General features: G+C 43.6%; 5 protein-coding genes across 10 annotated transcripts; 3 read left to right on the top strand and 2 right to left on the bottom strand.

The window, feature by feature from the left end:
- Positions 1 to 1,557: 1,557 nt before the first annotated feature.
- Positions 1,558 to 5,170, bottom strand: LOC124537970 (prolyl 3-hydroxylase sudestada1). 2 transcript variants are annotated; one of them, XM_047114968.1, is made up of 9 exons: positions 4,625 to 5,170; positions 4,331 to 4,497; positions 3,968 to 4,255; positions 3,599 to 3,814; positions 3,351 to 3,506; positions 3,134 to 3,259; positions 2,604 to 2,757; positions 2,228 to 2,463; positions 1,558 to 2,091 (listed from the first exon to the last, which is right to left on the bottom strand). In XM_047114968.1, the coding sequence occupies exons 1-9, from the start codon at positions 4,851 to 4,853 to the stop codon at positions 1,771 to 1,773; spliced, it is 1,893 nt and encodes a 630-aa protein (XP_046970924.1). In that variant the 5' UTR covers positions 4,854 to 5,170; the 3' UTR covers positions 1,558 to 1,770. The 2 variants fall into 2 exon arrangements, with proteins under 2 accessions (XP_046970924.1, XP_046970925.1); XM_047114969.1 differs by having other exon boundaries at positions 3,351 to 3,503.
- On the top strand, positions 5,148 to 7,383 carry LOC124537972 (tRNA:m(4)X modification enzyme TRM13 homolog). Of its 2 annotated transcripts, XM_047114972.1 has the most exons (7): positions 5,148 to 5,402; positions 5,523 to 5,560; positions 5,643 to 5,833; positions 5,983 to 6,177; positions 6,392 to 6,709; positions 6,777 to 6,898; positions 6,970 to 7,383. In XM_047114972.1, exons 1-7 carry the CDS (start codon positions 5,247 to 5,249, stop codon positions 7,348 to 7,350), a joined length of 1,401 nt encoding a protein of 466 aa, XP_046970928.1. In that variant the 5' UTR covers positions 5,148 to 5,246; the 3' UTR covers positions 7,351 to 7,383. The 2 variants fall into 2 exon arrangements, with proteins under 2 accessions (XP_046970928.1, XP_046970929.1); XM_047114973.1 differs by lacking the exon at positions 6,392 to 6,709.
- LOC124537971 (ADP-ribosylation factor GTPase-activating protein 3) lies at positions 7,376 to 12,134 on the bottom strand. Its single transcript, XM_047114971.1, has 9 exons — positions 11,976 to 12,134; positions 11,708 to 11,899; positions 11,485 to 11,616; positions 10,677 to 10,790; positions 10,299 to 10,403; positions 10,061 to 10,159; positions 9,706 to 9,971; positions 9,340 to 9,613; positions 7,376 to 9,197 (listed from the first exon to the last, which is right to left on the bottom strand). Exons 1-9 carry the CDS (start codon positions 12,048 to 12,050, stop codon positions 8,961 to 8,963), a joined length of 1,494 nt encoding a protein of 497 aa, XP_046970927.1. The 5' UTR covers positions 12,051 to 12,134; the 3' UTR covers positions 7,376 to 8,960.
- Positions 12,135 to 12,667: 533 nt separating this feature from the next.
- LOC124537950 (E3 ubiquitin-protein ligase TRIM33) lies at positions 12,668 to 22,065 on the top strand. The gene is made up of 20 exons (XM_047114940.1): positions 12,668 to 13,170; positions 14,736 to 15,000; positions 15,081 to 15,197; positions 15,274 to 15,388; positions 15,816 to 15,930; positions 16,831 to 16,941; positions 17,010 to 17,158; positions 17,387 to 17,549; positions 17,623 to 17,767; positions 17,845 to 18,038; positions 18,206 to 18,223; positions 18,300 to 18,504; positions 18,784 to 18,921; positions 19,001 to 19,162; positions 19,237 to 19,385; positions 19,492 to 19,593; positions 19,663 to 19,862; positions 19,939 to 20,146; positions 20,222 to 20,353; positions 20,422 to 22,065. Exons 1-20 carry the CDS (start codon positions 13,027 to 13,029, stop codon positions 20,554 to 20,556), a joined length of 2,967 nt encoding a protein of 988 aa, XP_046970896.1. The 5' UTR covers positions 12,668 to 13,026; the 3' UTR covers positions 20,557 to 22,065.
- A 240-nt stretch (positions 22,066 to 22,305) lies between these two features.
- LOC124537952 (glucosamine-6-phosphate isomerase) lies at positions 22,306 to 25,371 on the top strand. 4 transcript variants are annotated; one of them, XM_047114943.1, is made up of 6 exons: positions 22,306 to 22,703; positions 23,735 to 23,976; positions 24,051 to 24,233; positions 24,299 to 24,483; positions 24,675 to 24,848; positions 25,084 to 25,290. In XM_047114943.1, exons 2-6 carry the CDS (start codon positions 23,751 to 23,753, stop codon positions 25,150 to 25,152), a joined length of 837 nt encoding a protein of 278 aa, XP_046970899.1. In that variant the 5' UTR covers positions 22,306 to 22,703; positions 23,735 to 23,750; the 3' UTR covers positions 25,153 to 25,290. The 4 variants fall into 4 exon arrangements, with proteins under 4 accessions (XP_046970899.1, XP_046970900.1, XP_046970901.1 ...); XM_047114944.1 differs by having other exon boundaries at positions 22,306 to 22,721; positions 23,741 to 23,976; XM_047114945.1 differs by having other exon boundaries at positions 22,309 to 22,703; positions 23,741 to 23,976; positions 25,182 to 25,371.
- The last annotated feature ends 138 nt before the right edge of the window (positions 25,372 to 25,509 follow it).

Genomic DNA, 25,509 nt, shown 5'->3' with positions numbered 1-25,509 from the left:
ATTAATACTCATTCGTATAAAACCCAGCAAAGCAATTTAAACCGAAGACCAAATTTTATTGTCCGCCTGCGGCTGAGATCTAGAACAGTCCCCATCGTCGCCAAAGAAAAATTCTTAATATAAGATGACACAAAGTATAGGAAGGCAAAGTGGCTGCCTTTGGTATGATCTCGGTTTAGACCTGAGCATTGGACACGTGACTGCCACTAGAGAGTGTGTTAGATCAGTGGTCATGTCACCGAGGAATTAGCCTTTTATGAGTATTGGTACAAGATAAAAAAAAAATTAAATTAATTACACCATTCAGAACATTGTATAATTTCACGTACTAGTTCTATAATAAATAGCTACTATGAATGACCGTTAAATCCTGAGTGGTTCCTACACTATAACTCTGCAGATTCTGTGCATGTTTCCTGCCTCGCTGCAGTGCAAAGTGGGGTACTCTTCATCTATTGATTAAATATCTCTCTGAGGACTTGCCTAACTCCTATTATAGTTTTTGTATAAATTGTAACAACAGATTTGATTTGTCAATATCAAAAAACAGTTTATGGCTACACACTTGAATAGAAAAATATTATTTTCCATACTAATATCTATAAATCTAGTGTACTTTGTTTTCTAACAATTATTGCACAATATTGATAATGGTCTGACATCTGTCGATCAAATGTTGGCGACGAAATATGATCTCGAGAGACACGTGACGAGGACGTCATTAAAGCTACGAGGCTTATTTATCGGGTTCCCCGAGAATGGGATTATGCAACACAACAACGGGCTGGGCATTTATCAGAACTAATTTCTGCTTATAGGCTCTTCATGACTTTCGTTTTCGCAATAAAATGAGAGTTGTCAGCCTTCGGCGTTGTTGTAACTATATTGCTAAACATAATGCAGCTTTGTCTAAGCAAACAAAGCAATACCAAACAGCAGTTTAGATATGAAGACCCAGCTTCAACCTGCCTAATGTAATCTGTCTACTTTTTGGATTTATGAGCCTAGCCAATCTTTATTTCAATGCCATTGTATAAAATACAGAGAACGAATTGTTAATAACTGTCACAGTAAAAGTATATAACATCTATCATAGTTAATAAACTAGTGCTGCTTTCAAAAGATACTTAAGTATCAAAAAACTTCTTCGTTAAATTAAATATTTGTTAAAGAAGCTTTGTCCTACTTGTGTCCCTTATAAAAGGTTAATTGTAGTTAGCTCTAAAAGTAAAGTTTCATTATTATATTTAAACTATCAGCAACCCTGTAGACATCACACCAGCCTCTTGTTATAATTCCCAATTATTTATGTATTCTTTTTCCTAATTCTGAGCTTGTAATTGACAAAATGGAATACTTGTTATCCATAAATAGAAAGAACTGGGAAGGTTTGTAGTTTAACTAATGAAAACAATCTCCATTCACAAGCTAACAAAGCAGTTGTGGATGAGGTTAGGTGCTCATTTTTAGAAATTGTCCTGCAAATATTGAAAGTGCCACAAACATTAGATTTCCATCTATCGGCATAAATTATTATAATTTATGTTATATCTGTCTTCATACTAGTGTAATATTAGATTGTTGAAGTCTTTTTTCAGTTCTCTTTGATGAAGTCTCAACATGTAATACGTCAAAGTATCACGACACACTTCACAGCACCGTCACAACCGGGACACGTACCGCAGGTACCGACACGTACCACACGCACAGTACAGTACGGGCACACACTGACACAAGCAACACGAGTGACACTGACAAGCACAGTTCATATCACTCGGTGTAAGTACACGTCACTATGTAGAAGTGTTCATCAGATTTCATGGTGAGCTTGCTGAGGTACTTGGTGAAGGAGGCGGCGCCCGCGTCGCAGTACACGAGGTTGAGAGCGTTGTGACGCGGCGGCAGAGTCACGAGCGCGCCCTCCTCGCCCGCCTCGCCGGCCTCGCCCGCCTCGCTCGCCTCGCCCGCCTCGCCGCCCTCCTCGGGCGCCACGTACATGGTCTGCCCGCCGCACAGCGGGTGCTCCGGCACGCCCAGGTACAGCACGGCCTCCAGTCGCGGCTGCTGGTAGAACTCGCGCGGCGGCAGCAGCTATGTAACGTAGTACAATTTGTCGAGACATATCTTGTAAGGAAGATGTTATTTACTCAAAGTGGATCCAATACTGAGCTCAATTACGTATATAAGTCTATTAAATCAATGAAATCCCCAGTACTAGATAACTCACTGTGAAATTTCCCGGTGCCCATCGCTGCAGCTCGAGGCGTCGGTAGGAGCTCAAGGGAAGGTCGGTGCAGTCGGCTAGCAGGCGCATGAAGGCGGTGCTACTGAGGATCCGCGCCAGCCCGCGCACCGGGTGCGGCTCAGGCTCGCAATCCACGTCCGCCTGCTCCACCAGCCAGCTCTCCGCTACGCGCCAGTAGCGGCGCTGCTGCGCTGGTCCGCACAGCTCCCACTCGACCTCTGAAAAGCAAAAATTTCACGTTATCGCTATATCGGGCAAATATATAAACAGGGGCAGAAGGTAACGATTATTAATTAATTCAAGGCCAATCATTAAGCTTCGAGTAAACGTTAATCGTATTAAATATAGATATGACTACCGGGCGAGGCCAGCGCCTCCAGCAGGGCCTGGCAGCGCGCCGGCTGCAGCAGGTCCCGCAAGCAGACCTCGCTGGCGCGCTCCATCTGCGCCTGCACCTGCGCGCGCACCCGCGGCGACATGTACGTGCTCTCCACCCACTGGTTCAGCAGGACCTGCGCCCGAAACGATAACAGTTCTACTACGTTTTGACATACCGCTACCCAATTCGAGTACTGTTAAGATAGAACCTTTTCCATTTGAATTAGGCAAAACTAAAATTTGGATTGGAAAAATAAAAACAGTAAGTTTAGGTGAACTAGAGCAAGAACGTAAACAGCCAAAGTGTAGAATTAAAATACTTCAAGGTAACCATTTACCCATACAATGGGAATGATTAAGCTATTGCTTAAATATTATTTAAAAAAATTGCTTTGGTTCTCATCAATTGTTCTAAAATGAATAAGCTTTAGTTCTTTTCGACTGTGGCATCAGTCGACGACATGGCGGCCTACAGCAGGCCGGCACGAGAGCTAGGGGAGGCAACATCACCGGTCGCGAGTGCGGCGCCAGCGCGCGCGGCGGAGTCTGCGGCTGCGGCGCGGGCGCCAGCGCGGGCCCGTGGAACCAGCCGTTGATGGAGAGCCGCGGCAGCTCCAGCGACAGCACCTCGCCCACCTGGAACGTATTGTGTCTCGCATCACTTCCGTGCTCCTGCGAGACATTTCCGAAGGCGACTCATCTCAAACGATAAACGTAGTTCTCGTACCTGGTGGAAGGATGTCGGGCCGACGGTGAAAAAGGCGAGCGTGTTGTTTGCGGGGAAGGAGCGCAGCGCGACGCGCGTGGGGCTGCCGTCCGCGTCGCACTCGAACAGCTCAAGCGCGCCGCCCATGTGCGCCGCCCAGCCCTCGCCCGAGACCTCCTTCCACATTATTTATATATATAGCATATTGTTCATATCATTTTAACTTCATTTAATTATATTTCATTTACTGAATAGTATGGGACGCCAACCTCTGGCTCGTGCTTGTCGTGGAAATCCCCGTGTCCGGCACCATTGTGCGCGGCGTGGGCGGGCGGCCCGCGCGGCGTCCAGGGCGCCAGGTATATGATGAAGGCCACACGTCTGTCTCCGAGCCGATCGTCATGTACCAGCAAGTGGTCCCCTGGACCGTAGAGTGAACAGGAAGCTGATACCGACGTCAGTTCTAGTCCAGTAACTTGTGAAACCTGTAATTTTGTTTGACTGACAATTTTTTCTCTGACCAAACTTATTACTATAACATCTCTCATGTTATGTTAATTACACAGACATAATGAGGCATGCCAATGAATAATAAGATTTCTCTGTCAAATCTTGAAACAATAAAGCAAATGACTCACCCAACTCATAATTTCAGTCTTCAACATTTCATAGATTCCTCTAATACTTCGCTGCCAAGTTAAGTTAGCTAAATCTGTGGTTTGATGGAACTCATACAGGTCCATCTTCTTCCTTGACCAGTCTAGAGTATTCATATCATCGACAATATTGTTTATGACATCTGGATTTTCCAGAAGCCCATGAAGGCGGCACAGGCGGAAAGGTTTACAAGTCAAGCTAACTTCATCACTTGTATGATCTTTTTCCTCTTCCCAATGTTTTTTTACTTTGTCTATAACTTCTTGTGACTGTTAGGACAAAAATAGTTCAGTGAGGACACTTATTTAAGCTTGTATCTAATAATAAATTTGTAAAAAGCTTACCTTCAAAGCAGGGCTTAGTTTGGGATCATCCATTCTATTAGCTCTAGTATTAAGCTGTGTCCTCACTACCTTCTCTGAAAGCTTGTCTTCTATAACAACAGAGTCATCCTCCCAGGGAGACTCCGAATCGGAGCTGTAGTCGGAGGATGATGACGACGAGGAATACTCTATAAACAAATTTGAATACTGTATCTTATAATATTCATTAAATGTATGTTTTTTAAAATTCAAAGAGTATAATATTCCCGCCAAATTGTAAGCTACAATGCAAAGAACTATAAACTTAAAGCTCACCTCGCCGAATTCTTTTGACTTCATCAGCTGAAGCCTGGTATGAATTGACGGCACATACATCGGAGTCATCACTATCGGTATCGGATATTTCTATTACTGCGGCGGAAATTTGCCGCTTGGCGGGCGGTCGTTGGTCCGACGAGTTTGCGTCGCTGCTACCACCTACTTGGCTTCCTACTCCTACACTGCTCGACGAAGGCTCTTCCGTTTCTTTGCTTGGAGGACTCATTTTATATAACGAATACTACATAATACACAAGAAAAACAATATTAAATCAAAATGATGCGACGTCTAACCTCAAAATTTTTAATGTTGACGTTTGAAATAAAATTGCCAAATCCCATGTATGAGTTACGGTACCTCGAATGACCATTAGATTAAAAAAATAAATTATAATTGCATAATTCGTGTACTCACATATATAGACATAAATCATTAATTTAATAACTATTTTGTCTATTGAATCATTATTAAATAATATGATATTATATTTTTCTTCCTATGTTTATTTTACAACATATAACACTAAAATAACCTCAACTTCAAAGGGACTAATGTCAAAAGGTACAATATAAAAAAATGTAATGTAAACAATTCGCAAACGTAAGCAAAACTATAAAAATGAGTAAGCCCTCTAATTGTTCGGAAACTTCCTCAATTGCCCCGCAATGTCAATACTATGTATTGAGAAAAAAGCGATTGTGTCGAATGACAGTGCGACCAGGCCGCCAGTATTGCGGTGAGCATGAGCCGCAACCTAAAACTGACAATGGAAAGGTAAATTATTGACAAACTGGCTTTAAGAACGCTTTAACGAATTTATCGTGTTGTTGTATTTGTCTTTTGGAAGGGGTCGAACTCTTAGATAATATAAGCTTGTATTATATTACTTTTCAGGACGATTTACGAATACCATGTCCTAACGATCCAAAGCAGTAAGTATTCATAGTTTTATGAGTAATGACAATAGTTTCTTATAGTTCGTGTCTTGTAGTGTGTTTTTGTTTTTTATGCCAGTACCTGTTATGCCAGCAAACTAAAGAAGCACTTGTCTATTTGCAATGCTCGCCAACAGCAACAGCCAGACTATATCATACCCAATATCAATGGTTCCACTGACACAGAAGATTGTCCTCGTCTGCCGCTTAACAAAATACCTCTTAAAACAATATCAAAAGTTATTGACAAAGTTAATACTTTATATGACAGTAAGTCTAAAGAGTTTATTTGGATACTTGTTAGCATATACAAGTTTTTATATTTATTAATTTTTTTATTGTCACAGCAGTAAAAAACCTCTTTTAAATAAAATAAATATATATTATTATTGATATAAACTATATTTCTACAATTCTAGAATATCTTAATGATAAAATTCCAATGCTGCCTGAGAAACCCATTCATGAAACGGTTCTAGAAGAATTTAATGACCCAGGGAGAACCGAGAGCTCCTTGCGGCATTTAAGACAGGCTTCAAGATTGCTGCACATTGTCGAAAACGAGGGGTTTGTTAAGCCCAATACTTGCTTCATAGAATTAGGGGCTGGAAAAGGTAAACATGAAAATAAAATTTGCAACTATAAATTAATTTTACCTTTCTTTAAAACTAAGGAGAAAATGGATGAACTAGTAGCATATCAATAAATAAATGTTGTTAAAATGTAACACATACATATATTTTATATCATAACAAATATAATGAAACTGTCCCCTTATTAATTCTATAATGAAATGAGAATGAATTTAGTGTTAGAATTATTTTTAAGGTCATTTATCGTATTATGCATGGTGGGCGTGGTGTCGGGACACAAATAGCAATGTGTTACTGATAGACCGTGCGTCTTTGCGACATAAACGCGACAACAAGCTGCGCGATAACTCTCTGAAGACAAACCAATGCAAAATAAATGCATCTGAACAGAACGAACCTGACGACGAGGGTGATGAAAGCTCCGTGAAATACTCAAACAATGTCCACCGACTTCGAGCTGATCTCGCAAATCTCGCGTTAGAACGGGTACCCGCCGTGCAAGCGAGCGACGCAGTCGTTGGCTACGCGAAACACCTATGCGGAGTCGCCACAGGTACGTCCACCGCCCCCGTCCTTATTGAGATCCTCAGGAGGCGCTAATGTCGTGTTCCTTTTAACAGACTATGCCCTGCGCTGCATCACGTCGACCGGCGTGCTGGACAAAGTATCGGGCGTGGCGCTGGCCACGTGCTGCCACCACCGCTGCGAGCGCGCCGCCTGCCTCGCCTCGCGCCCTCTACAGGTATATACACACACACACACACAAGCTAGTGAACCAGCTCTTCATCGTGTCATCGTCTACTGGTTTTGCAGGGCTTAGGTATCGATGCGGTGGACTTCAACGTACTGCTGGGCGTCGTGTCGTGGGCGACATGCGGCGACGGACGCAGTCGCGATGTGCGCAAGCGCAAGCTCGCAGATGCGCACACGGACACGCACACACCGACGGACACGCACTCGGACACGCACTCGCGGGTGGAAGTGACCGACGCCGACGGAGAGATTTATGGCACTAAAAATTTAAATTTGAGTCAGGAGCAACGTGAGCTAATCGGAAAACGTGCTAAAATGTTGCTGGACTGGGGTCGGGTGTTATACTTGAAGGAGCTCGGGTTCGACGCCCAGCTCGTCTACTACGTGCCCTCCACCGTTTCATTAGAGAATGTTTGTATAGTTGCCAAGAAAATATCTTAATATTATTTTAAATAATAAAACAAGATGCAAATATATTCTTTTATTTATTAATAATAATTACAATCTAAATAAAAATATTCCATCCAGACCAACATTTGAATAATTACTAAACCAAATGCCAAAATATTTTAGTCCATAAATCCAATTGGGCATCTCAAGTTAGGGTGTAAGTGTTGAGTTAGTGTGGACGAAAACATGAAGAAAAATAGTGAAGTAGTAATGTGTTGCAATTTACAAGTACCTACAACGTGGTTTTAACAACTCATAAATTCTAAAGATTTTCATATATAATATATTCTACAATTTCGTCAATACGTAGTGTATTGACAAAGAATCTAGAAACAAACATTGCTTTTGTATCCTCTATTGACACAAATGTTATGATGAAATTATATATAAGTAATGAAAAAAACAACAAAAGTGAAATCTTTGTTGAGGCATGTCATTCGGAAAGCCTGTGTAAAGTGTTGCAAGGTCATTAAACTAAATAACATCATATCGCTGTCTATGGTTGCTTCACTACACAGAAAATAATGTCGAGACGGAGGATTCAAACAAATCTTAACGAGCTTTAACGAATATGACTTTGTAAAGTTTGAATATATCTTTATAAAAAACATTAATTTGTTACAATTGTCGATACAAAGTCGAGTATATACAGATGGACAACGATAGGTTAAATTATTGTCTGCATTTATATAAATCGTCGTAGGACTAATTTGGAAGCATATTAAAGCCTAAATTAAATACACCTAATAATAACATTAATCCATTGCAGTCCTATAGATAATAAAACGACTCCGAATACAATTTTAAATGCGATTAGTGAGACGGACCATTGTGCGCCACTGATAAAAAATACCGCAAAAGTAGGAATGCAAGCAGTTACAGGAGAATGTCCTGACCATATCACTATTACTGACCTCATCGTACATAAGTCTAATAAATACTCCGACGCCACACGAAATGAAGAAATGTTTGGACAAGACAAGTGCACTGAAAGTTCATGATCACATGAAATGTGCTAAAGAATATACAAATCTATACTAGAGGCTACTTTTAAATAATTATCTTAATTAATTTAGAATAATAAACGAAACGAAGCCCGTTTATCATTTATATGTAAAGTAGTAGTATTAAATGAAGAGTACTGACAGTATAATACGTCGGCCGACATAGTAAGAAACATTAGCGGTGCTGAATATAATAAACTCTCGTTTGAAGCTGAATACAAAGACTGTACAATCGCTACTAGGACACTGTTATGTTAGAAACGTTTATATAATACATTATGTACAACTTCTGACCTACCCACTAGCACAACTGTTACTTATTGTTCATCTCTATTACATATTTATATAAATGTTTCACGATAATTTCTAATGCATTATTATGTATGTTATTAAATATATTATCCAGATTGTCTCGGAGGCGATAAAAGATCAATGATCGTAAGCTAATATAAAAAAAATGGATCCTGCAATTAAGTGCCTGGATCAACAAAATCAAACATTTCGTTCAATTATGATTTGTATCACGTCAGTATATGCAGTATATAATTTGACTCATCGGATTCCTTTAAATAACGTCGATGCAGTGTAATGAGCCGCTCAGTAGCCGTAGCGCTCCTGGATGGACGACACGACGCCGTTGGCGAGCGACGACAGGCGGCCCGCCACGCGCGTGACGCCGGCGCGCACGGACTCGCGCACCTCGTCCAGGTCGGGCGCCGACACCGCGAAGGGCGCGCGCGCCGCCTGCGCGTCGCCGAACAGCTCGGCCGACGAGATGCTGCTGCTGCCCTCGAAGCGCGACAGGTTGCCGTCGCGCGCGCCCCAGCGCGCCTCCTGCGCCGCGCGCACCGCCGGGTTAGTCGCACGTTATTTATACTTATTTTCTTCATTTCTAAGTTTTTATTTTCTTCCCGGCTAAACTTATCAATATCAAATTGTGAGAACGAGTCCAGAAAACACAAGTGACGAAACTCACCGGCTCCCCGAAGAATTGCGCCGAGCTGATCGACTTGGCGGCTCCGAACTTCTTGACCGCCGAGTCATCCTCGGGCTCCTGTTTCCGCGAGGGCCGACTGCGGGCGGGCGCGGGGGCGGCGGCCGGCGCGGCGGCGGGCTCCTCCGAGAACATGCTGCGAACGACGCGCGTCGGCTCGGGCTCGATGCTCTCCCACGAATCATTGTCCACTTTCCTGCTGGGGGTCTCGTTAAGCAACGAATCCAGCCCTCGGTTGCTGCTGTACGGCTCGTTCCTGACAAAAAAGATTTCATCATCAGGTATCAGTCGACGCTCGACGTCCACTCGCGCGGGGCGCGGGGCGGGGCGGGGCGGGGCGGGGCAGACCTGATCATGACGAAGACGTTGTTGAAGTCGTCGAGGTCGTCGGCGTGCGCGGCGTGCGCGGGCGCGGGCGCGTCCTCCTGCGCGATGTCGGTCATGTCGCCGGCGGCCGAGTGCGACACGCCGGCGGGGCGCGCGCGGCTGGCGCCGGCGATGCCGAGGCGGTCGCTGCGGTCGCGCGGCTCGCGGTAGGCCAGCCGCAGCGACGCCACCTCCGCCTCCACGTGCGCCAGCGTCGCCGCCCGGTCCGCGCGCTCCGCCGACGATGCCTGAGGGGCCCGAGTGTATTTGTCGATATCCAACTCTCTGGCCCGTTCCCAGTATTACGCAATATTACATTTGTAGTGACCGACTTTACCTCCATTTTGAGCTTTTCGGCCATGATCGCCTCTCGTTCGATATCGTCGAAGTTGGCGGCCACTTTGGTCGCGCCGAGACCTCCTTTACGTGCACCCAGCTGTTGAACAATTTTTAATATACATATGGAATAAAATTCTCAAAAAAGTGGATGTCTCCTCTCATAAGGAAAGGCTACCGTGACACAGTTTATATTAATAATAACAAGAACAGTTTTCGCTATGACAGTATGCACTCACAGTGGGTCGTCGAGTGGTGGTAGCTTGCTGCGTGCTGGCGTGCGACGTGTCGGCGCCCCACAGACGAGCCGCCGAGCTCAGAGCGCCGCCGGCACGTGTCATGTCCTAAAAGTGAGTAAAGTAAAAAGCATTTCAGATATTTTTAATAGGAAATTTTTATTGTATTGTTTCAAATGTTAATAATTTTTTATTTTAGGATGATTCCTATTAACAAAGCTAAAACAGAAACAATAAAACAATATAATGGTTATGCAGACCTGAACAAACAATGTTTATTATCACTCAAACCAAATCAAAAGCAATGAATTAGATTTAATAAAAATGTATTCAAATAAAACATGATAAAGCTGCCGTAGTCTTGAGTGGCAGTGCGGTTACCTGTGGTGCAATATCATTAGCATTAGTGTCAGACAGCTCTCCATGCTCTGCAAACCAGTCTACCTCTTTCTCCTTTGTGTCCTTGGTCTCTGTAGGTGCTGGATCCAGGTGCAACTAGAAAATCAAATGATTAAAATGTATACATAATTTCATATTTTCAGAAATTCCATATTTAAATAGCGTGCAAAAACGCTACTTAGACAATATGACGCTGCAATGGGGTCGGTGAGGTCACTTTCTTGTATTTCAATCTGTGGCACATATAGAAGAAAAGCAAGGTTAACAAGAAAGTGACTTCATCTTAAGCCCGGCCAATCAGGAGCGTTTTGTGTCATGTGACAAATGTTTGAAAAAATGCATTTTTATTGATATTGATCAAAAATCTTGAATAAATTAAGTACTATTTCCAACTTTTGTTAGTAAATAACCATTTTTAAACTCATAATATACACTGATTACAATAATTCACAATTTATTTTTCGCATTGTCAGATAGCCTATTCTACTTGTGTTGTCAGCAAAAAGGAATATAATATTTTTTAGTATTATAAATTATATAAATAAGTATATATACATTTAACTTCTCAAAAACCATCTAATTGAAACTAGATCTCTTTTTTAATCAGACTCATCATCATTCTTGTATAGATTTTGGTTCAAAAGAAAGTAAGATTGATTTGACGTGAAAGACTTGTATTGCTAAAACATTGTTAAGTAAAGTACTGTGTACAGCCAGTAAAATATGACAATATTTAGATAAACTCAATGACTTCATCAATTGCAATCTTATTGACTTTACACATGCATACCTTTGTCCCATAAGTCTTCATAGCCTGCTCAGACAGAGCACTTAGTTTGTCGCGGTACAATTGCGCCACACGGGAATTATACTTTTGTCTTGCATCCTCTGTTGCTAGTCCGTGTGAACGGAAGAACTGTGTCTATAATGATAAATTAATGCAACAACTATTTATTTAACCCTCATTTCATTAATATTTAGATGTTCCACATCAGAATGATATTTCGTCATACCGCATTGACATTTCCGCCAAGCTGCATATTCCTCAACTGCTTCCATGTCCAATTAGTATCGAGCTGTGTGGAGCGAACAAACGTGAGGTGAACACCGAGACTGCGGTGTACTGCCGAGCAGTCCAAGCAGATGAAGACACCGTACGTCACTGACGACCACGTAGGGTTCTTCGCATTGCAGTCGAAGCATACCTACACGAGAAAATTATATGATAAGCCATCAATAAACGTCAATACTTTTACAAATTATTCACTGATTAATACACACTTTATTCGAGGGAATGGAACGCAATCTTTGAAATACAGCTTCAATATCGCTTTTACTGGGCCCAGAGTCAGCCATTTTCGATTTCAAGAATTGTGACTTGTTGTCACGGTGTCACCACCTTACACGCTTTGACATTAAATATGTCAAATCTGACAACCATAATAAAGTTACTAAATACGGGATATTTACCATGTTTTTTTATTTTTATTCGTTGCAGCTCGATATTTCAACATTAGAATTATTATCCTTAAACATATTATACAAGTTTTAATTAAAAAATACTAACCGTATGGATCTCGACCACGTGGAATGCTAGCAAGAATGCTAGCAGAATTTGTTTCATTCAAATAATTCGAATAATTAAATACTATATTCATTATTTTTAAGATAAATGAAACGTGTAAACTATTTTGTTTTAAATATTTTATATATAATATTTAAATTTTAATTAGTCGTAGCGACTGTGGATAGTAATTTAATTTCAGATTTATTTAATAATTATTTGTGTGAATAATATGTTACATGCCCGATTCTATAATAAAAAAATATTATATTAAGAAGAACTACTTTTATTTAGATTAGATATCGTACCTACATTTTAATATCATTTGCACTACAAATAAATTTATGGTATAGAAATAAAATGTAATGGCAAATCCATACTACAACTATGACATTAAGTTCTATTTTGTCTATTGCTTGTAACCAATGTAAAGTTCTGAAGCTGAAAGGACGCACATTTGTGAACTTAAAATAGTTTTAGTAGATAAAACTACAGAATTTATCGTGAAAGTAAAATTCAAAATGTGAAAAACTCAAACGTATTTAGCGTCTTTACAGTTTAAATCATAACAGCTGGAGGAGGTTTGAATATAGTTAATATAAATCTTTTTGGAGTAGCCTCATCTCGCAATAAGTGCTCAATTAGTGATGTTGACGTACGCCAGCGTCGAGGTTTAGTTGTAAGTGAAAGTTCTGGATTAACTTTTTCTTTGTGAAAATGAGACTTTAGCAGGCTATGTGATATTAAGTGTATAAAGCATTATTGAAAATGGAGAACGCAAGTTTTTCTGCGGGAGCCGAATGTGGAGAAGAAATTGAACGTGCCCTGATGGACCTGGGCCCTTTTCTTGGCGTGACGATCAAGGAGGAGACACCTGACGAACTCACCGAGGGCACGGCCACTCGTCCAAATGTATGAGTTTTTATTTTTTTTTAAATAAACAATTCAGGTAACTATTCTTTTTCAAATGTTCTATCGTGTTATTATTTATTCATTTTGTACACGAATAATTATCGACTAAAAAGAATTTTAGATGACCCATTGTTTGGAGTATTTTAATCTTAACCAATACTTGCCAAGCAATAATCAAGCTAGTCAAGCACCATTGAATTTAATTCAGAAACTAACTCTAGTGACCAACATCTAACATCATATGTGGAATTTACAAATTTCCTTAAAGGCATATATGTATAGAATGTTAATTAAATATTAGTGGTTTGTTATTAATTTAAACAAGTGTGTCCTTCCATTTTTTCATTGAATTTCCTGTTCATTGGCCAATCTCGGAGACTGCATTGTGCTTAATTGTGTATGCACTTTTCACCCTCGAACTCAAAGTGCAATCAGTTCGTAGTCCAATATGTTGCTATCTGAGGATAAGTATGTCACTGCTATCTGTGTCTGGGCTGCTATTTAGAAATTCTTAACTATAACTCAAATTGTAGACTTGACTTGATTATGGTCTCCGTAAAGGATTTTTGTTGATGGCAAACCAATGTACAAAACAATTAACATATTTGATTTACACACCGTGATACACTGGTCTTTAGAGATGCTAACTGTAGATTGAATCGAATATGAAATTCTGCCAAAACATTCTATGAAAATTTAAATTCGAGCAAAGTTGTTTTCAATATCACCATGATTTCTTGAGAGCAAAATTATGTGAAGTAAACATTACTTAAAATGATAACAATTAAATTATCCTCTATATATTATATAATAATGGGGTTATTTGTAAAATATTAATAACTTACTAGATATTGTAGTGCTAACAACTGGTAGTATGGAAGCAATGATGAAAGTTGTTTGGATACAGCCACATTGTAAGTTAATGTTGACTTTTCCTACATAAATAAATTTGGGTATATAAATGTCAGTTTTATTTTAAAGTTATGGTCCATTATTCTGGGTCAAAATACTGCAAGTAGATATTTATTTTACTTGATAGTGATAAATGTTAAGCATTTGAACCAAATTTCAGCCAAATGTTGAAGGTGAATCAAGTTTGGCCCTTAATTAATTATTATCCATATTGATATTGGACCTGATTATTACTTTTATTTCGCTCTATTATCCAAACAGCTACTAATGTAGATGTTTGAATATATAGTATATAGTAATCTACATACTTTTAATTTCAAAATCTCGTTCTTTACTGGTAGGTTGTATATCTTTCATGAAACCAAAGAGTTGTGATAATAGTAGATTAATGATTACTGGCTTCGGTCAGATAATGAACAAGTATAACTCTTTGAGTTGTTTTAACTACAGGCAGAAATACCATTACATCTTAGCACTTAAGATTTATGGCACATTGACAATGTTACAAATTAATTTCTCATCAACTCCTGCTTGGCGATGAACACTTTTTACCAGATGGCCCATTTGCCTGTACATGTGTTATGTAATATTTATTTATATTAAAATGGAATGACAAGAGTCAATCCAGCCACGCTCACGCCGGTGGTCTGCAGGCGAGCGGGCCGAGCGCGGAGGCGGCGGCGGAGAGCGCGGAGGGCGCGGGCGGCGCGGGCGGCAAGGCGGAGGGCGAGGGCGCAGACTCGCTGGCGTCGCCCACGGCGCGCACGTCCTTCCTCGCCATGCGCTGCGTGTTCTGCCAGCTGCCGCTGTCGCAGGCGGACGGCACCCCCAAGCTCATGGAGTGTCTCCACTCTGCCTGCGAGCCCTGCATAAAGGCCAAAATAGACGAGAAGCTCGCCGGTAGCAGGGACTTCTTAGGTATCATAACGACTGTTCCAGGCGATTTAGTCGTTGAAGGCTGTTCAGACTGTAACCGCTCATTCGTCGTTTATTTTCAGGCGCCGGTCGCGTGACTATACTGTGTTCGGCGTGTCGCCTCCATTGTCAGCCGAGCAATATGATCGACCAGAGATTTGTTATAGAGAAAACTGCCCTGGAGCAGACCGGTGCCAATGGTAATCTTAATCGTGTTCCTGTTATTTCGGTCAATTTCTCTGCCATTTCAACCATATCTGTTCTCATAATCGGCAGGCTCCATGAGCGGGGAGCAGCAATGCAACAGCTGCGAGGACACGGAGCCGGCGACCAGCTACTGCGTCGATTGCGGAGAGTTCATATGCGACAATTGCGTGCACGCGCACCAGAGGTTAATAAATTTTTTTCTTAATAAATTTTTGCACTATGAGTATTGTAATTTAAAATTATTATTCAATAAAAAAAAATGTTTGTTTAAGTGTGTCAAATGCACTGGGTAATTGAACAACAAGTGAAAAAACTGATTTAGAAAATCAGTGTAGAAGCTACCATGTTTCTACGTATACTGAGTGGTCTCCTTTTGGTTGAGTTGCACTGCTGTGCACTTGTACATATCTACTACCATTTCTTTGCAAGTTATTTTTTTCTCTTTTGTTTTTCATTTTTGTTTTGTATTACATAGAATAAGTGTCGTTTTGTTCTGTTTTAAGAACTATACATTATGTGTCTGTAGTGGTGTAATTTATTCAGCCAATAAAGATTATTATTATTATTATTTAATGAAAATGAAAGAAACGATGATGGATGTCACATTTCAGACTGAAAATCACGAAGGATCACACGATCAAGTCGAAGGAGGAGGCCGTGTCGGAGCTGCAGGCGGCGCAGGGCGGCCGCGCCGCGCACGACATGTACTGCCGCGACCACCCGCAGGTGGGCCCCCACTCTTATATCATAAATCATAATACTTCTAAATGCCTTGTTGACTTTGCAATTCTCTGCAATTTAAATCCCTAAAGATAATGCAAACTATAGTCTATTTCAATGGGAAGAGGAGAAAAGGTAAATAAACAACTTTGACCTTGAATTGATATGTCATTTGCTTTCGACTAGTGAGGTGAAAATAATTGAATGAATGGGTAATGAATGCTAAAGAACGATATATTTTGTTTGATTTTAAAAGTAATTTTCCGTTTAAACAAAGTCAGGTCGTAATAAAAAACTTCAGAGAATTCCGAATATGCATCCGTGCACATGATACGAAAGATGAGAGACGAATGTCTTTCTTACCATTGTATTATTTTCAAAACTATAAAATGCTATGCCCAAAACTGATCTACATTTCGAGATAAGAGATTATTTTTAAGTAAAATAATTCTTTTAACATTTTTGGTAAAAATATTATTTTTATGTAATAACCTTTTAAAATAACTTTTTTATCTATCGTTAGGTAACCTTTTACGTTTCTAATAAATAATTCATGTTATATATTACAACCAATTAAATAAATATATATTAAAAAAATATCTATAATGAATCTTAAAACTAAAATAATATATTTTTTATCTGTATAAATTCATTCGTCTACATTCGTTTAGCGAACATCCTTAGTTGAGGCCTCTATTTTAAATGTTCGTCATCGAAAAATGGCGCCTTGAATGTCGACAAAACTGTTTTCGTTACTTTGGAAGTGAAATTAAAGTGGATCTAAGTAGTTTAGTGAAATATTGTTGCATTACAAATGAAGATATATTAATCAAGAACTGTTTGTAGTTAATCATATAGCAGAATTATCAACAAAACACTTGTGATATTGAAAAATACGCGTTCCAGGAGCGGCTCGCCCTGTTCTGCGAGACGTGCGACCGGCTGACGTGCCGCGACTGCCAGCTGCAGCACCACCGCGACCACAAGTACCAGTTCAGCACCGAGATGGCGGCCCAGGTACCGGCTCGCCCCCCCCCCGCGCGCTCGCCCGGCACGCGCCCGGCACTCACTCCCGACCGTTGCAGGCGCGCGGCGGCATCGCGGCGCTGCTGTCCGAGGTCAGCTACAAGCGGGTGCTGCTGGGCTCCGCCATGAAGGTCATCCGCGACCGCCAGGCGCTCATCGCCGACAAGAAGAAGGCGCTCGTGCACGAGATCACGCAGACCGTCGTCAAGTCGGTACCTCAGCTTACATTTTACGTGGCTCCAATAAGTTTACACTAAGTGTAGTCAATTGTAAGGCGTATCTCCACAATTTATACCTCGCAAAAAAAATTAGGGAAATAATTTTACTTGACAAAAAAAGGAAATGTTAACCAATCAAAACAGCGAGAGCCTAGGCCCCTACCCGGTCCGTACGCGAGCACCGGGCCGGGTGAGACGTAACACGCGTGTGGTCGCAGGCTGACCAACGCCATCAACACGCGCGGCAAGCAGCTCGTGCTGCGGCTCAACGAGGTGTGCGACGCCAAGCAGCGCACGCTCAGCGAGAAGAAGGACGCGCTCGAGCAGCTGGCCGCCATCACCGACCACTGCGTCGACTTCGTCAACACGGCGCTGGAGCAGGTGCGTGCGCGGGCGCGGGGGGGCGGGGGGCGGGGCGCGGGGCGCGGCGCTAACGGCGCGTGGCGTGTTGCAGGGCAGCGACACGGCGGTGCTGCACAGCAAGCGCGCCGTGTGCGCGCATCTGCAGCGCATCAAGAGCCGGCGCGCCGACATCCCCAACCCCGAGATCCCCGTGCGCATCTCGCTCGCGCTCGACAAGCTGCCCGACCTCGTGCGAGGTGAGCCGCATATGACAAAATAACGTAAATAATGGGAGTGACTCACTCGCACTTGTAACTGAATTATCTCGTCATAGTGTTGTCGAACATTGGTGCGATCGTGGTGGACGGCAAAGTGGACAGCGGCGGCGGGGGCGGCGGTGGCGCTGGCGGCGGCGGCGGCGGCGGCGGCGGCGCGGCGGGCAGCCCGGGGCCGGCGGGCGCGTTCCACGCGGGCGGCGCGCCGCCGCACTCGGCCGTGGTGGCGCTGCAGCAGGTCGCCATGCACCAGGTCGCTGCGAAACTTTGATACTGCATGCGTCGATCGAGTTGTATATATTTCAAAAGTCACGTATGCTATAAGTGTAGGTGGATAGATTCGTACGAGTAATCGATGTTAACGTAGCACCGTTTCGTTTGAAACTCGCTCAATCACGAATGTTCTTTTCATGTCTAAAGACGTTGGCGAGGTATAAGGTACGTTCCGTGGGGCAGCGTGCACGAAGCTGTGCTTGCATTCATTTGTTACATTTTTTTCTTTTGCCTCGCGCAGTCGTACGTGCAAGCGGTGACGGGAGCGACGGGCCCTGGTGTGGGCGTGGGCGGCGTTTCGTCGGGCGCCATGCTGGGCGGAGTGGGCGTGGGCGTACCGGGGATGGCGGGGGTTGGCGGATACATGGCACTGCAGCGCTCGCGCCCGCACACGCCGCTGCGGCACCCGCACGTCACGTCCACCACGCATCCGCATCACTTGCACGGTAAATGGATGTTATATCTCCATGCCCCGCTGAGTCTATGGAAGGCCTCGAACAGTCCGCAATCCATTTATTTTTAATTGAAAATAAGTAGGCCTTACTTGTGCGAAACACACCACTACCAAGTATTGCAGTTTTTCAGTAGAATACGTGATCAAGTCCATTCACCTGTAAAAGAATTATATTGCACATATAAGATAAAAAAAGTACATGAAAGACATTCTTTTAGTGCGATTATAAGGCTATTACGTTGTATAAAGTAATATCGATATCTCTACTCAGGCATGAACGAGATGAATCTCCGTGGGCTTCTGAACTCGTCCGGCGCGCGCGGCCGGCCCCCCGCGCACCCCGCGCCGCCCCCCCAGCACGCACAGCACGCACAGCACGTACAGCACGCACAGCACGCCTACCACCAAAGTTAGCTTCTGTCCGTTTGATAAGTAAACTAGCTGCGTCTCCGGTATAACAATACAGTAAGAGCTGGTCTCTCCCGCAGTGATGGGCGCCTACGGCAACGGCGCGTACGCGGCGGGCGGCGGCGCGGCGAGCGGGCGGCGCAGCGGCGGGCCGCGCACGCCGTCGCCCGCGCCGCTCGCGCACGCGCACGCGCCGGCGCCGTCCGCCAAGTGGCACATCCCGCAGCACGCGCTGCCCAACGGTGAGCGGTGGTGAGCGGCGGCGGGCGGGCGCGCGCGGCGCGGGCGACGCCAGCTGACGGCTCGTGTGTCGCAGGCGCGCTGGAGGCGGGCGCGGGCGCGGGCGCGGGCGCGGCGGCGGGCGCGGCGCTGGGCGGCGCCGACTACAAGATCACGCTGGGCCGCGCGCGCACCTCCTCCGCCGTCACCTCCACCAACCCGAAGACGCCCAGCCCCAGCCTCAACGTACGTCTCGCTAATATTTTTTAAATATGTCCGACGGTCCGACTGAATTTTCATGGAATGCATTTCGACATTATATTATTGATTCAAATCGATTGCGCGTTATCAGGGCGTGAGTGCCGGGTGTGCGTCGGAGCTGGATAAGGTGTGCGCGGAGTCGGTGCAGGATCTCATGGCCACCATAGCGAAGCTCGACTCCAACGGTGTGCAGGTATGAGGTCTAGGCGGGTCACGTGGACACGCGTGGCCGCCGTAGACGAGCCCTGCGCCTGGCCGGCAGGTGGTGGCGGAGCAGAGCGGCGGGGACGCGTCTCCGGCCGCCGTGCACTCGTCCACGGACGCGCCGGGCCGCGCCGCCGGCGACCCCAACGAGGACTGGTGCGCCGTGTGCATGGACGGCGGGGAGCTCATGTGCTGCGACAAGTGCCCCAAGGTCTTCCATCAGTACTGCCACATACCCACCATCGAGAAGTTGCCCGAGTGAGTGACCGACTTCGGTCGTCGGCGAGTCTTATGTCTGTGTACCGAGACGTGACGCGGGCGTCCTACCCCGCAGGGAGACTGAGTCGTGGCAGTGCCTCCTGTGCGTGAACTTCGCGGAGGAGCCGGAGGGCGAGGCGGGCGAGGACAGCGAGGCGGGCGAGCTGGCGGGGCGCGTGCGGCGCATCGCGGAGCGGATCACGCTGGAGCTGTACTGCCAGTACGAGCAGTCGCTGCCCTTCCGCGAGCCCGTGCCGTCGCACAACCGGCACTACCACACCAAGGTAACGCAGTCGCCATCTTCGTTGCGCCTCACCGCCTCGGCCTCGGCGAACTAAGTTTCCATCGTCACGGTTCAGATTCAGCGGCCCATGTGTCTGGACATGATCCGGTTGAAGCTCCAGCCGAGCGCGGAGGGGCGCTACACGCACATCTCGCAGTTCGTCGCCGACGTGCGGCTCCTCTTCCGCAACGCCTATAGATATAACCCGGTACGCTCGGAACTTTGCATATCGCTTCGTCGCATGATATATTATTTAACAATTATTTGATGACGCAGCCGGATTCCCAAATCAACAAGGACGCAAAGAAGCTGGAGGAGTTCTTCGACGCGCAGCTGCTGAAGTGGCTGCCCGACTACACGAGCTGGAGCGGCGAGGGCGCGCCGCCCGCCAAGCGCGCGCGCTGCGACTGACGCGCCGGCGGCGAGGGCCCGACTGAACGCGTTTGGAACTAAACAGTCCAGTTTATCTAGAATCTTCAAAAAGTTAAAGTTTTATTTCGAACTCGGGTGCACCTGTTTTCGATGTGTTTAAAGTTGTTCACATGGCCAGTTGTACGAAATAAAATGCCACATGTAAATATTTGAAAGTGGCTAATTATTATTACACTGCGAACGATGAGAATACGGAATGTTCGTAGTGATACTGGACGGGGGTCGAGATGAGATGCTGTTAAGTATTCGCCGTAGATATTCTTAATATTTTCTATACATTTCTTATAATGTAGAAGTTCCTCTGAAATCACATGAAAAAGATTATAGGTTATTAATATATTATTCGTATTTAAAGGACCTTTCTATGACAAATAGTATCAATTATTTCGTTTTGTTATTTTGAAGGTATACAATCGACTGCTATCTCATACAGTGCAGATCAATACCACACTGCAGATTACATTATAGAACTACTAGTGCTACTAGAACACGTAATACTGCCTCGGTATCACCCATCATTTTAGAATCAGTTCTCCGCTTAAGCATTACTCGTTAAACTTGTATACATATATTGTTATATGTTTTTTAACTGTGATAAAAAAGCCCTGTTACTTTGTCATTTTTCATGCTGGAAGGTTTCTCCGGGCTCATTTCTTAATAGCGATACAATTGTTTTATTTTAATTGTATATCACACCTAAACCAGTAAGTTTCGAATGAAATACATAATGTGTCATCGTAATGTACATTTCATAACCTTCTTGGCGTATACCTAGGAGGTAAAAATCTGCAATTTTACAGGCATTCATAAATTGTCGGAGCCGACGGGTGCCTCGAGTTTCGCGTACATATTGATGAGCTAACGCGACGACATATTAGATTACTTGTAACGTGCGATAACGTTGTACATTATGTTATAATATAAAATGCACAAATCACACTATTATTAAGTTTTATTTTAGGAACATATGGTATATGCGTTTATTTTAGTTTGCGCCATCAAAGACTGAGTTATCTAATGGAACTATTATTTTGAGAAAAAATGTCTTGATAAGCTTATGACAATTTGAATGAAAATAACTATGTATAAAAATCTGAATATCTTTAAATACTGCCATCTCTTGAAAATGGGCTAAGATAAAAAGTCTTCTGTTTATGTAACTAAATACCGATACTTTATTTATTACTTTGTAATTATTATCGGTGAAGATTGTATGGTAGTATAATTTGACTATATATAAATATACTTAAAATGGTCATTTTACTTATAACAATATTTTTCTTAAATTTTTAATTTTCATGATGCTCTCTTAATTTGATTAATATCTTTTTAGCATTAATATGCAATTCAAAGTGAGTAAAACTCCGTTAGAATTACATTGTTGATGTTGGCCGGTATGTTGCTAGACTAGGCTCTACGTTGTTTCATATTTTAGATATTCTCATAATTATTACTATTACCTTAGAAAATAAATATCATTTATCTGAATTGCGTTTTATTTTTTGTTGCAATATTTTTAACAAACAATATATATGAAGTCCTAAGATATTTAAAATCGAATGCAATGCAAGTCACTAATAATGTTACTACATATAATTCTTCTCGAATCAAAATAAATAGCAATTCGAAGAACTGGGCTCGAAAATTTAAAATCGAGTAAATCATATAAAGTGTCACCGCCAATAATTGAATGGCAACAACATTTTGCAACGTCAACTGAATGTCACCCTTGACACATCGACAATAAAACAGAAAAACAAAAGAAAAGGTTACCGTACACCAATACGACAGGAGTTTGATAAACTGATAATATTACAACAACCAATCGCGTTATGTTTAAACTTCAGCACCGAATGCCGAATAGTCATCGACTCAAACGCCATTCAATGTCTTCGTTTTATTGTTAATGTAGAACGGTTTGCCAACTTTACAAAAGTATAATTTGTAAAAGTTAGTTGGGTGCTTATCACTTGTTGTCATAACTCTGTGCCAAGTAATTATTAGTTACTAGTTAGCGTAGTGTTTTGTCAGTTGGACGCGAGTATAAGCGTAGCGGGTGTGTTATACAAAGTTAATAAATTACGACAAGACGAAACTTCTATACAGGGCATAAAGGATTTTTGAAGGTTAGTGAACTCCAAAAGGTTAATGACTTTTAAAATGTTCTTATTCAATTTTATTTTCGAGACCTAAGTACCTGTTCTTAATTTTTCGATTTTGAAATGTATGTATGTATATTAATGTTAAAAAATTAAATTCAAGATTTATTACCTAATGTTAATTCCAAATTATAATAAACATAGATGGTCAAAATTAAATTCTTTGAAGCTTAATATATATTAAAATAATAAACAATAATTGAATTACAGAAATAGAGAAGCCACAAAAAGCAATAATCATGTATACATTTTATTTCTTAGGACAAAAGAGATTGTCATTTTGTTAGCAGATATTCAGTTGTAACTTGTACATTTCTTGAAAGTATAAGTTAACTTACAATGGTTTGTATAAAAATGTTTCACGTCTGTTATGGCTTACACCTACCTTTATTTAAAATATTTTAGAATTCATTCGAAAGTATAAATAAAAGATATGACAAGACGTTGAACCTTATCTCTTTTAGCATAGTAGGAGCAATTATATGAGTTTATTGAGCTCTTATATCAGGTCGAGTGTGTGGTCGACGCTTTTATCGATAATTAGGACATCGACACCTTATCACCGTAGTTTTGTTATTGTTTGCGGTAAAAATAACTATGAAAAATGTTATCTCATTTAATTTACTGTGTACAATAATTATAAATACATATATGAAAGGCTTGGAGATCTTAGTTTCCCACGCCTGTTCGTTTTACGTCCTATATCCTTCGGGCTGTATTTACACACGGGACACTCGACGCTTGTGCCCAGGGTGGCGATTTATTAATAATTCTGTAATGAAACTTCATATTTTAAAATAGTTTGGGCTGACAGTTGCTAGGGTCCGGCAGCGGTGCTACGTCGAATTCGGCATTGTATATACAAATTCGGTCACAAGCAAGAACAGTTAAATTGTGAATCTTTAGATTTTACACATCGGGAATAGGAAGAGAATTTATTTTAACGATCATTCAAATCAGTACACAGCCCCCACGAGCGAGTTTGCTAACGCGAGCAGTTGCAGGGCAGCGAGCATGCGTCTCATAATCCTGGAGGACGCGTCGGTGGTGGCGGACTGGGCGGCGCGCTTCGTGCTGCAGCGCATCACGGAGTTCGCGCCGGGCCCGGACCGCCGCTTCGTGCTGGGCCTGCCCACCGGCGGCACGCCGCTCGGCATGTACCGCCGCCTCATCGACTTCTACAAGGAGGGCCGCATCTCCTTCAAATACGTCACCACATTCAACATGGACGAGTATGTCGGTCAGTGTCGCTCCGACTGTACGCTACTCCGATGTCGAGTAGACGAACCCTAGTCACCGAGTGTGTCGCTGCAGGCCTGCCGCGCGACCACCCCGAGTCCTACCACTACTACATGTGGAACGAGTTCTTCAAGCACATCGACATCGACCCGGCGCACGCGCACGTGCTGGACGGCAACGCGCCCAACCTCGTCGCCGAGTGCAAGCGCTTCGAGGAGCTCATCGCGGAGGCCGGCGGAGTGCGGCTCTTCATCGGAGGTTTGTGTGGCGCCGCCTCGCGGGCCGAGGCTCGCCGGCCTCACTGAGCGGCTGGGTGTGCGCAGGTATCGGGCCCGACGGCCACATCGCGTTCAACGAGCCGGGCTCGTCGCTGGTGTCGCGCACGCGCGTCAAGACTCTCGCCTACGACACCCTGGAGGCCAACAAGCGCTTTTTCGGCAACGACATCTCCAAGGTTCCGCGGCAGGCGCTCACCGTCGGCGTCGGCACCGTCATGGACGCCAAGGAGGTGCGCCATCTCAGCCACTAATCTTAGCAACTAAATTGCCAATTGACTTTAATTTACTTGGTAGTCGTCGATCTCTGAAAACTTTAGTAATATGTTCTTAATAGGTTACAAAAGAATAAAGGAGTCGGATATGATGATCCGGTAGCGGCGTCCGGATATCGCGACATAACACAGCGCTTGGGGCTCCGCAGGTGATGATCCTGATAACGGGCGTGCACAAGGCGCTGGCGCTGGCCAAGGCGGTGGAGGAGGGCGTGAACCACATGTGGACCGTGTCCGCCTTCCAGCAGCACGCGCAGGCGCTGTTCGTGTGCGACGAGGACGCCACGCTCGAGCTGCGCGTCAAGACCGTCAAGTACTTCAAGGTGAGCCGCACGCCCCTACGTGTACTAACTACTCGAGAACGAGAGCTTACTTAACAAATAGATAGCCATTTAGTGTCGCAAAGAATCGCTTTGAGGTAATAACGAAAAAGCCGTTACTACCTCAAATCGCAAATGAGGTTGACAATGGCCGTCGGTGCATGCGCTGGGTGCTCACACGGGTACGGGTCGCTCGGGGAGCTAACGTAAGCGTATCTGAGGGTGCGTGTGCGCGCAGGCGCTGAGCGGCGAGCACCAGAAGATGATCGCGAGCGTGCCCGTGCTGCAGCAGCACGTGCTGCACTGACGCCGTAACCCGCGCTCCTCTCTGCGCAGAGTCTGATGGGCGAGCACAACAAGCTGATCGCCGCCGCGCGGTGACTCGCTCCTGCCGCGTCCTCACGCCCCTGCTCGCCCTTCGCTGTACTCGATCAGGCATATAAAATATGCCGTGTTACAAATTTTCGTATTTGATAAGATTTATCAGTAATGTATCTTTAATTTTATATCATTTTATATCATTATTTTTAACAATACATATATTTTTTTACAAACTTGTTTTTTTTCTATACCTTTACAATAATCTACGAAGTACAAAAATAATGATTTATACACAGTTTTTGGCTCATTGTTATATTAATTTAAATAAAACTATTATACTACT

The sequence above is a fragment of the Vanessa cardui genome, chromosome 19 (genome assembly GCF_905220365.1).
Source record: "Vanessa cardui chromosome 19, ilVanCard2.1, whole genome shotgun sequence".
NCBI classification, from domain to species: Eukaryota; Metazoa; Arthropoda; class Insecta; order Lepidoptera; family Nymphalidae; genus Vanessa; species Vanessa cardui.
Note: the sequence above shows the minus strand (reverse complement) of the source record. Positions and strands in the feature narration are given on the sequence as shown.